The sequence below is a fragment of the Centroberyx affinis genome, unplaced genomic scaffold (genome assembly GCF_046629955.1).
Source record: "Centroberyx affinis isolate AG114_WGS23_722 - 3 ecotype Tasmania unplaced genomic scaffold, CSIRO-AGI_Caff_v1 ptg004346l_1, whole genome shotgun sequence".
NCBI lineage: Eukaryota > Metazoa > Chordata > Actinopteri > Beryciformes > Berycidae > Centroberyx > Centroberyx affinis.
In genome coordinates, this window is record NW_027282049.1 from 25,544 (window position 1) to 37,500 (window position 11,957).

Consider the following 11,957-nt stretch of genomic DNA (forward strand, 5'->3'; position numbering starts at 1 on the left):
AATTTCTCACTCACCTGTTTTGAGTTCCTTGATTCAAAACTAAGCGGCTTGCTCACTTGCCAGTTAGCTAAAAACTAGCCAAGGCTGACAAGTCTAAAGCTAACGTTAGGTGTGAGCTAGCTAGGTTAGCGAAATCAGTCTGGTCCTGTCCTTAACTTATTGGGTCACAAACCTTAGATACCATCTAACATTAGCACTGACTCACTGTAGTTATTTTGTAAGGGAAATCCTGTTTTTACATGGAATAATAGAAGTAGAAAGACGTTTGTTGCTCCAAATTTGATTATATGAAATAGTATTTGGAAAGATAGACCTAGCTAAAGAGAGAGAGGAGCAAAGAGTGAGCTCTCACTCTGGTTCTATTTAACTTACGTACAAACCAAACGTCGATGTGAAGTGTGGTCGAGTTGTGAAATATGGCCTTCTGTTAAAACATGTCAGGTTTATTTTGGACCAAATCACACACAGCCTGGCTGAAGGTTTTGTTCATAGCCAGAGCCAAGAATTACATTTTTGTGACGAGTAGTTTTTGAGATAAACAACTTTTATCAGGCTTGTACTAGTTTGGCCACTATGGTAACGACTACGCTATGTCTATTTGAGATGGTGGACCTTTTTAACTACTGAGTGATTCATTTTCTCAACAGACAATCTTTGGGTTGGCGTCTTGACGGTTCTTCCCGCCAGACGCCTGTCCGTCCATCGGCAGGGATCTTTTGTCTACAGCCACAGGCGACAGTAACTGCTGTTAGGTCTAAATATCAAAATGTACCAACCAGTTTCACCATTTTTCGAGCCAAGTAGCTTTTTAGAATAGAACTGGAAGTGTTGACATTAATTTCAAACACAACGGACATTTAAACCTGAGGCGTATTGAGCGTGATGCAGCGGGTGGAAAATATAACTGATTCAGTGAAGTAACACACACTAATCTACGCCCACTCGCTGCTTGCGTGAGAAAACAGTTTCCTTGAAAGCCGATGAACTTCTGTGAACTTTAGCCTCGTCGCTGCCGAGCCCACGAGATGACTGACAGGCAGAAGCGCCAATCAGAGAGTCCGAGAGTAATAGGTAAATAACACAACAGCCAATAGCAGCGCTGGAAAGGCGATGACTGCATGAGGTTTCGCCATCCGTGCCAGGAACTCGGAAGCTTCGTCAAGTCAGCCAGAGATAACCACAATCATGCCGGAAATTGAGCGTTTTCCCCTTCAGAATAAAAGCATAGAATGATCACGTAATAAATGCTGGGGTGTAGAACAACATAAATCGTATCAAAATGCTGGAATAATGGAATCATTATGTTAAGTATGGAGTGAAGCTGTTATGCACGTGGCTAACTGTTAATCTGGTAACGTCCTGTTTATTTTTGTTATGTGACATGTATTCATTGTTTTGTTTTTAATGATTGCTTCTACCTTAAATCACGGCCTTTTAATTGCCCAGTGAATTGAATTTAATTTAATTAAATAGATATGAATGAATGAAGGGAATGGATAATCTTGAAATTGTTATATTGTATCATTGTGTATGGTAGGCTATTCCCTCATGAAAGAGTGCCATATAATAGCTTACATAATACCTTATAAGTTAAACACAAAAACATAACAGAAAACTTAGTATGTCTACTATCTATAAAAATGAGCACAAAAAAATATAGCCAGATATATTTAGGCTACTGGATCTTGCAAAGGCTAACATGGATGAATATATGCTGTGAAAACCACATTTACAAAAAAAATGCATTTTAATTTACTACAGGTTCCTCCTAAAATATATTCTTTATTTTTCACTGTAGTACTGATTTGTTGCAACAACACATACTGATCAATGAGGGTTTTATTTTGAAAGTTGAAACCGGAAGTGTGATATTGTATTGTGGCTAGCTTGAGAACGGTGAACTCCAGGATGAAACTTGGGACTCTGGTTAGAAAGAAACTGGGGCAAATGTCGCTGCGTATGTGCGAAGTCACGATAGCGACATATTTCGTGGGATTATTCAACCCAACATAAACCGACTAACAGCACGCAGTGGCTTTCGCCGGCTTTTCACATTTTGATATTACGGATTATTAGAGAGAGAAATGTGTGAACAGGGAGAGAACGGTCAAGATGATGTCAAATATTTCAGACTCGAGGAGATCGAGGAGCAGAACACGTTCAAATCAACGTGGATTATCATCAACCACAAAGTCTACGATGTCACCACGTTTCTGGAGGAGGTGAGGAACGTGCCAAATTAAATCAAACGCTATTTCTGTCATTAGAGGTTTGCAATAAACAACCTGTGGAAATCAGCCACAACAGGAAATTAACCAGGCTGCGTGGTCAAAACCAAAAAATGCACCAACCAAACTATTTCTTTTAAATATAGTAAGACTTCCAAATGATGCCAGAGTGGCTGGTACAACATTTACCAGCTAATTTTCCAGTGTCAAGTCAAGTTAGTAGGCTATAGCATCTCCTTGTTGTTTTCCTCAACCTAAGTTCAGTATCTTAGGGCAGTGTTTCTCAACATGGGGTCCGGGGACCACCAGGAGTCCCAGGGGGTCCCCAGCAAATTGATGAATTGTTAAACTTCAGCACTATTTAATTTACAAGAACTTAACGCAATTATAGAATGTAGAAGAATGACTATTTTGATCATATTTTCACTGTTATCTCTCTACCTACAATAGTGATAGTCATGGAATTCTGCACAAAATCATATATAACAATAAAAAATATTCTCAGATTTGGGTCCGAGAGACAAAATCTCATCAAATGGGGGTCCGTTGCTCTGATGTGAAGTCAAGTAGGGGTTCTCGATATGAAAAAGGTTGAGAATGACTGTCTTAGGGGACCTGGAAAGGCTCCTGGGGGAACCTCAGCACGATGGAAGGCAGATTAAATTCTCTATTACAGTAATTTAATTCACTAAATGTTGACATAATGATAGGATGTGTAAGAATGAGTACTTACTTAGTAATTGTAGGTTTCCCACTCCCTTCTGTTATCTCTCTAACCACAGTATAAACAGATGTGTAATTCTTTTCTAAATCATGTACTACTAATATCTTCTCAGGTAAGGGGGGAATGTGGGATAAAAAAAATGTGTCAGCTGAGGTGTGACTGGTGTCTGTGTGGAGGTTGTTGACATGAAAATGTTGAGTAAGCCTCACTTCAGATCACATGTTGAATGTGTCATTTGGCTGAAGATGCACAAAAGCACGTACAGCCGATCAGATCCCAGGTGCCGGACAGAGAGACGGTCAGTTTATTACCACTAGAGCTGCAACAATTAATCGATTAGTTGTCAACTATTAAATTAATCACCAACTATTTTGATAATCGATTAATCGGTTTGAGTGATTTTTTAAGAAAAATAAGTGAAAATTCTCTGATTCCAGCTTCTTAAATGTGAATATTTCCTGGTTTCTTTCCTCCTCTATGACAGTAAACTGAATATCTTTGGGTTGTGGACAAAACAAGACATTTGAGGACGTCATCTTGGGCTTTGGGAAACACTGATCCACATTTTTCACCATTTTCTGATATTTTACAGACCGAACAACTAATCGATTAATCGAGAAAATAATCGATAGATTAATCGACAATGAAAATAATCGTAGTTGCAGCCCTAATTACCACCACATGAACACCACTGGAGCAATTTCTAGTGTGCGGACTCTACCTTGCAATAATTTATTTATCATTTGGACCTTTGACCTTTTATCTCAATCAACTCGATTGATAGTGTGATAACGCCCCCCCCCCCACCCCCCCCCACCCCCTTCTCCTCCTCCAATAGGCAGCCTAGTTAACCCTCTCTTTTTTCATCTCTCACACTCTTGCACTGTAACCTTTCTTCTTGTATTTTACACCTGTCTTATTCTATTTTAGCCTATTTTTTTTGTTTTTATTCTCTTAGCTCTTTAATGAACTTTATTTTTCTTGGTCTTTTATACGAATTTTTATCCTTTTTCATTTTGTCTCGATGCTTTTAATGTCTTATGTAAAGCACTTTGAATTGCCTTGTTGTTGAAATGTGCTGTATAAATAAACTCGCCTTGCCTTGCCTAGTTTTCACAGGTCAAGTTTCCATTCAGCTCATACAGACTTGCTCTCTTGGACATTTTACAACAAGCTCAGTTTACACAAAGAGTCTGTAGCTGTTGACGATGGACAACAAAAAATGACACCACTGTATTTTTTAAAGAGACTTTTACTTCACAATAATCTTGTTCATCTGGAGCGTTTTCCTCTGCTTAGTTGCAGGTGAATACTGAACTCGTGAAACCAGTTGTAATAAAACAGCTGGCAAGAGTTTAACAGTGTTTTATGGTTCATGCGAGGACACACCACATGTCACCGCAGGGCAGACGGGACACACACACACACACACACACACACACACACACACTTATGGAGAGAGAGTGAAGGAGAGAGAGACACAGAGAGAGAGAGAGAGGAAGGGGAGAGGGAAGGATATATTGGCACAAACGTCTGTCTCTTATTTGAATAACTTCCTAAAGCAACAGACATGCTGTACTGCAGTCTGTGGGAAGTCAGTGTCAATTTGCTTTAGTGAAGTTGAATTGGGGACAGTTGTCTTTTATGCCAGATGTTGTGTGTAAAACTCAGCTATACGCTCATAAACACCCTGAAATAACTGCCATCATCCTTCCCAACTCATCACTTTGTCTTTTGCAAAACTTCTGTTCTGTTCTGTACTTTTGGATTGACATAATGTGCGGTGCGGCTAAAGTTCGACTGTGTTCAAGGACATGATCAAGGACCAGCGCTCGAAAACACAGTGCATCCAAAACACATCCAAACATATCGAAAACGCATCAAAACGCATCAAAACGCATCCCAAACGCATCCAAACATATCCAAAACACATCCAAACGCATCCAAAAACATCCAAACGCATCCAGAAACATCCAAAACACATCCAAACACATCGAAAACGCATCAAAACGCATCCAAACACATCCAAACACATCCAAACACATCCAAACACATCCAAAACACATCCAAACACATCCAAACACATCCAAAACACATCCAAAACACATCCAAACACATCCAAAACACATCCAAAACACATCCAAACACATCCAAACACATCCAAACACATCCAAAACACATCCAAACACATCCAAAACACATCCAAAACACATCCAAACACATCCAAAACACATCCAAACACATCCAAACACATCCAAAACACATCCAAAACACATCCAAAACACATCCAAACACATCCAAAACACATCCAAACACATCCAAAACACATCCAAACACATCCAAACACATCCAAACACATCCAAAACACATCCAAACACATCCAAACACATCCAAAACACATCCAAAACACATCCAAACACATCCAAAACACATCCAAAACACATCCAAACACATCCAAAACACATCCAAACACATCCAAACACATCCAAAACACATCCAAACGCATCCAAACGCATCCAAACACATCCAAACACATCCAAACACATCGAAAACGCATCAAAACGCATCAAAACGCATCCAAAACACATCCAAACACATCCAAACACATCCAAACACATCCAAACACATCCAAAACACATCCAAACACATCCAAACACATCCAAACACATAAAACCGTATATGTTGGAGGAGATGTGCGCCTGCTGTGACCAAATGAATGCAGTCTTTAGCACTTTCTGAATTTGCATGGTGATTCATATCGGTCTGGACCAAGCCTATCCACCGGCGGTTATTTCGGACAGATACTGTCCGACAAACCTGATTGGCTGGTGGTTGTAGGCGGGACAAACCTCCTTGTGACGTCGTCACAGAGCGACAACAAAGACCAACATGGCAGCCGGCAAAGGAATTGGACGATAGCGAGCTAGATTTAGAGATTTCCTCAGTCCTTAAAAAACTGCGTGGCATCGATGCTTCTGATTGCTTCTCCCTGACTCACTCAGTGCTGTCCTTCAAGAATCACAATCACTTTAGTTGCCAATAAGGCTTTACAGTTAATCGAAATTTTATCGAAATCGCAATCTGGCCTACTGCAATTTTCAAATCGCAGGAGGCGCAATATTTGTTAAAGGTGAAATGTGTCAAAATACCATTTTAAAGTAAATATTGTGGTGCTGCAGAGATGTCCTGGCCTACACATCATATTCTACAGACTTAAGAAAACATCTTTGTTTGGTACAGATCCCCGCAAAAAATCACACCATAATCATTTTAATACGTTTTTCAATGAAAATGAGAATAATGATGTAAAAATTATCATTCCCTCTAATATCGCAGATCATATCGCAATTGCAATATCAGTCAAAATAATCGCAATTAGATATTTTTTCAAAATCGTTCAGCCCTAATTGCCAAGTACAATAGTTGTGCAGGAATTTGTCTCGGTGCCACTGATGCAGAGATGTAGTGACATACTGAGGCACGGGGGTGTTTTCACAGAAACATCAGAAACATCTGGCCTTGGGTTCGGCCCCAGAATGGGTCGCGGGCCAACCTCTAATGCTTCGACTCATGGCCAAAGTACTGATTAGTTTCCTTGAGTCCAGTTCCAGTGGTGAAAGGCCAGATGACTACATTTGTTGTTTGGGTCCTTGGCTGAAAAAGAAAAGACAAGCTGTTGTAAAGCCTGTGGGAAGAGACCGGAGTCATCAGACTGCAGAGGCCTTGATGGAGTTCTCCACAGGGTTTCAGTGTTTCATTCATCACAGCTTGAACTCAACTACCTCTGCTAGGGAAAAGGAATCAAAATAACAGTTGAATTTAGTTAAATTGCCATTCAACAACAAAAATAAAGAAAGAGGTTGTTCCTAAAAAGCTAAAAACTCATCCAAAAGTCATTAAGTGAAGTTCACCATTCATTATCTCTAAAATACAGAGGACCCAGTGTGTAAATGTGTCAGCTTTTTGTCAAATAAGAATGTTGATTTACCTATTATCCTGCCTAGTTCACGTTTTTTTTTTTTTTGGTCCATTTTTCCCTCTTGCGATTATGGTTAAAATGATGATTGTCATGATTTTGCTCGATAGTTTGCTCTTAGTCACATTTATTAGTCTTGATGATTTGAGGAACTAAATTTAACTGACATTTGGCAGCTTAAATCAACATCCAGACATCTATTTTCAACTGGGATTTTAATTAAATGAATCTAAATCTTGCAAAATTTCCAAATTCTATGTTTAGGCTGTTTATTGTGGAAACTGAGATATGAAGCTGAACTGACTGACCAGGTCTTGTTAGTTTTCCAGGAGGAATCACAGAAACTCATATCACTTCCTCTCCTCCAGATGTTCCAGCTGTGAACCCATGGCCTTATTAAAGGCTAACTTCAACTTATAAGTGTGTGTGTGTGTGTGTTGCTCCTGTGTGTTGTGCAGCACCCCGGGGGGGAGGAGGTGCTGAGGGAGCAGGCGGGAGGAGACGCCACCGAGAGCTTCGAGGACGTCGGACACTCGACTGACGCCAGAGAGATGGCAGGCAGCCTGCTGATAGGAGAACTGCACCCGGTGAGCCTGAGTGTGTGTGTGTGTGTGTGTGTGTGTCAAGGTTATTATAGTTTTGCATTTTTCATTAGTTTTTATTTTTATTTCGTTTTGACTTTTTGTTTTCAATTTCAGTTTAGTTTTAATTAGTTTTTAAAGCAGGTTTGCTAGTTTAGTTTAGTTCTTATTTTTTGAAAATGCTTAGTTTTTTGTAATATGGGGTATTTGTCAGGGGCGAGATTCAAAAATTCAAAATACTAGGCTTATGTATGAAATAAACTGAAGACATTTTCTCTATAATTTTAGTTTATTTTAGTTCGTTTTGTAAACACACAATACAGTTTCAGTTAGTTATCGTTTTTTTGTAAAGCCTCGTTTTTATTTTTATTTCAGTTAACAAAAATGTTTTTTCGCACCTAGTTTTTGTTATTTCGTTAGTTTTCGTTAACGATAATAACCTGTGTGTGTGTGTGTGTGTGTGTGTGTGTGTGTGTGTGTGTGTGTGGACACGTGCATGTCCATATACAAGGACTAGATGTACCCTAATATACATATTCTAATGTTCAATATCAAAGCTTTGTTGTGTCACAAGTCGACTAACCAGCTGTGTCTCCATGATGGAGGAACACTGTAGAACTGTGTGTTAGTGAATAAAGTGTAAATGTGTCTGAAGCAGCTGAGTCAGCTTGTTGTGGTGTGGCTGTAGATCCATTCAGTAACGTTCTCAGTAAAAGTGAATAGTGTGATAAGGTGGATTTGTTTCCAAATGTAGGTTACTGTGACACAGTAAACTGTCTTGTCTTTAGCCCTAGTCTCTACTCCAAAACATGAAGAGTTGTAGCTTGAGAAGAGTCAGCTCAGTTAACCTGAACAAACTGTTAGCTAGCTAACTAGCCAGCAAACACACTGATGTTAATGTGAACACGCTAACGCTAGCTGCTACTAGCTACGTTAGCTAGTGTGCTAATCAGATGTGTTAACAACAAGACAGTGATGGTTAGATGACCAGATGCTATGGTTAGCTAGCTAACAAGCTGACATTATCTAAACACTAAATCAATCAGATGGATCAGTGATGAAATGATCAGTTCAGTCAGAAACAGACAGAAATTAACCGTCTGTTCAGTTCTGTTGAGACGACAGAAACACAGTCAGCTGTTCACAGAGCTGAGGACCTCCAACATGGCCGCCAGAGGGGGGGGACATCACCTGAAATCCCTCTATATGTTCGGAGTTACACAGCGCACATCTCAAAGAGGAGAATTTATAATTTTCCTCCATTTAATGAGTAAAGACAAGAGGGAAAAAGAGGGAATTCAACTCTATTAAATGCACACAACAGTTTCCCCCTCTCTCTCTCTCTATCTCTCTCTCTCTCACTCTCTCACTCTCTCTCTCTCACTCTCTCTCTTTCTCTCTCTCTGTCTCTCTCTCTCTCTCTCTCGCTTTGTTTGTCTTTTGTCCACCCAGCCCTCCAGACAAAGGGTTGGTAGTTGTTGAAGAAAGACACACACACACACACACACACACACACACACACACACACACACACACACACACACACACACACACTCATTCACACACCTCATGATAGGGACTAGATGTTCGTTCAGATAGTGTGTATTGTGGCTTCAGGCTGTTTGCACTATAGTAAATGTTGATGATGTCATCCTTACAGCACTCTGTGAGGGCGTGGCCTGAGGTGTTTCTCTTTTCTCAGGTTTACTCAGTAAAACCATGAAGGATGTGGACAGGAGGAAATGGGCTATTTGGTTATTTTCACCAGAATGCAAAATATAAGAAAATAAGAGGCGTTTCTGATGCAAAGGGGTTTGTTTTTTGGGGTATTTTATTTTATTTCTTTTAAATTACATCAAATTTCTAGGCTATATTCGATATCGCAGAAAATATCGCGATACTCGAGTCACATGACTTGGACTCGAGTCTCAGTTTGAATAGCTTGAGACTCGACTTGCTGCATGAAGAGAAGACTTGAGACTTGACTTGACTTGGGTTCTGGTGACTTGGGACTTGACTCTAACTTGTACTCTGATGACTTGAAAAGGTTTCTAAAGTCTTGACTTGAGATCTTGTGTTTGTGTAAATGACTTAGACTGAAAGTGATGAGATTTGTTCCAGCAGACGACTGAATTTAAATTCTGTTTTCTGAATTTGTATGGAATGATTGAATTTATTGAAGTTGAAACCGATTATAGAAATCAAACTCATGATGCTCTTACCAAGTTTTTATCCTATTAAAACCATATTGCATTGAAAAGTCCTAGATATTTAGTTTTCTTTAAGATATTAAATTGATACTGGACTCTTGATTTGTTCTGACTTGACTTGCTGTTCTACATTTAGACTTGAGACTTGACTTTAATGACATGGACTTGACTTGGTAATCTACATTTAGTCTTGGGACTTGACTTGAGAGACTTGTGGCTCAAGACTTGAGACTGACTTGGGACTCGAGCGAAGTTGACAGGTCAGTTTTCCTCTCGGTACATTGGGCCACAGGACTGAGACTCGGTCTGACAGACAGTGTGACCTGTGAGACGTTGTGAAGGAGCATGAGGACATCTTTCACCAGAGGAAGTGCGGTTGTGTAAGGTTCATGATAAACTGTGTGATTAGAAAAGACTCGTGACGGTCTCCTCCTCCTCACCCTCCCTTCCTCTGTCTTTCATCACTTTGACACGTTCGTCCTCTCCTCCTCCTCCTCCTCCTCCTCCTCCTCATCCTCCCTTTTCTAGGAATCCAAGGGTGGAAAGAGGAATCATCATCATTCTCTTAAAGCCATTTTGATCTAAAGACTCTTAGACAAATATTAATAATAATGAAGTTGATCCTATGTATGAATTTCTTTCCAAAGCCTTTGCCTTTCCATCAAGGCAAAGAATCTAAAATATAAGATAGTTTTGATTTGTTAAACACTTTTTTTGGTCGCTGCATAATTCCACTTGTGTTATTTCATAGTTTTGACGTCTTTACTGTTATTCTAAAATGTGTAAAATAGTAAAAGATAAAGAAAAATGCATTGACTGGCAGTGTATTTAATTTAACAATCTGTCTCTGTCTCTCTCTCTGTCTCTGTCTCTGTCTCTGTCTCTGTCTCTGTCCCTGTCTCTGTCTCTGTCTCTGTCTCTGTCTCTGTCCCTGTCTCTGTCTCTGTCTCTCTCTCTGTCTCTGTCTCTGTCTCTGTCTCTGTCTCTGTCTCTGTCTCTCTCTCTGTCTCTGTCTCTCTCTCTGTCTCTGTCTCTCTCTCTGTCTCTCTCTCTGTCTCTCTGTCTGTGTCTCTGTCTCTCTGTCTCTGTCTCTCTCTCTGTCTCTGTCTCTCTCTCTCTCTGTCTCTCTCTCTGTCTGTGTCTCTGTCTCTCTGTCTCTGTCTCTCTCTCTGTCTCTCTCTCTGTCTGTGTCTCTGTCTCTCTGTCTCTCTCTCTGTCTCTGTCTCTCTCTCTGTCTCTCTGTCTCTGTCTCTCTCTCTGTCTCTGTCTCTGTCTCTGTCTCTCTCTCTGTCTCTGTCTCTCTCTCTGTCTCTCTCTCTCTCTCTGTCTCTCTCTCTGTCTCTGTCTCTGTCTCTGTCTCTGTCTCTGTCTCTCTCTCTCTCTCTGTCTCTGTCTCTGTCTCTGTCTCTGTCTCTGTCTCTGTCTCTCTCTCTCTCTCTCTCTCTCTCTCTGTCTCTCTCTCTGTCTCTGTCTCTGTCTCTCTGCAGGACGACAGAGACAAAATCGCCAAACCAGCGGTAAGTGAAATATTTCACTGAGAGGTTACAGCAGGTCACTGGTAAAGGAAAAAAGGAAAAATTCACCTTAAAAACAGTTATTGGTGATGTTTGGATAGATGAAGTGTGGGTTATTCTGACAACATTACTGTCCAGTGTGTTGTGTTGTACATCAAAATGTTTGAGTTAAAAAATAAAAGAATCACTGATCTCTTCTATTTGTGTCTTGCAGGAATCACTTGTGACCACTCTTCATGATCAGCAGAGGTACACACACACACACACACACACACACACACACACACACACACACACTCACTCTCTCTCTCTGTCTCTCTCTCTCTGTTCCCCTCTCTCTCTCTGTTCCCCTCTCTCTCTCTCTGTCCCTCTCTCTCTCTCTCTCTGTCCCCCTCTCTCTCTCTCTCTCTCTCTCTCTCTCTCTCTGTCCCTCTCTCTCTCTCTCTCTCTCTCTCTCTGTCCCTCTCTCTCTGTCCCTCTCTCTCTGTCTCATTTCTGTGTTGTAATATTGATTTATTTCATGTCTGTGTTGTAGTTAGTGTGTTAAAATATTAGTGTGTTAACAGGTAATTGAGGTATTTTATATACGTAATGTTTGGGAAACTAAACTGTTGTCAGTGTATTTAACGTTCTAGCTGGTGGCCAAAATGGTTGATGCATTATAAGTGTGTCAGTTAGTTGGTTAGTTATTCAGTCAATAAGTAAGTAAGGATGCACATTTTCC

At 40.3% G+C, this 11,957-nt stretch overlaps 1 protein-coding gene across 2 annotated transcripts in view; it reads left to right on the forward strand.

The window, feature by feature from the left end:
* The first annotated feature begins 1,920 nt into the window (after positions 1–1,920).
* cyb5a (cytochrome b5 type A (microsomal)) overlaps positions 1,921–11,957 on the forward strand; it is an 11,472-nt gene continuing 1,435 nt past the window's right edge. The window contains exons 1-4 of one of the 2 annotated variants that reach the window (XM_071543547.1): positions 1,921–2,222; positions 7,387–7,515; positions 11,207–11,236; positions 11,448–11,482. In XM_071543547.1, coding sequence (XP_071399648.1) covers positions 2,085–2,222; positions 7,387–7,515; positions 11,207–11,236; positions 11,448–11,482 — 332 coding nt within the window. In that variant the 5' untranslated portion in view covers positions 1,921–2,084. The remainder of the gene's footprint in view (positions 2,223–7,386; positions 7,516–11,206; positions 11,237–11,447; positions 11,483–11,957) is intronic. The other variant, XM_071543548.1, reaches the window with a different exon arrangement.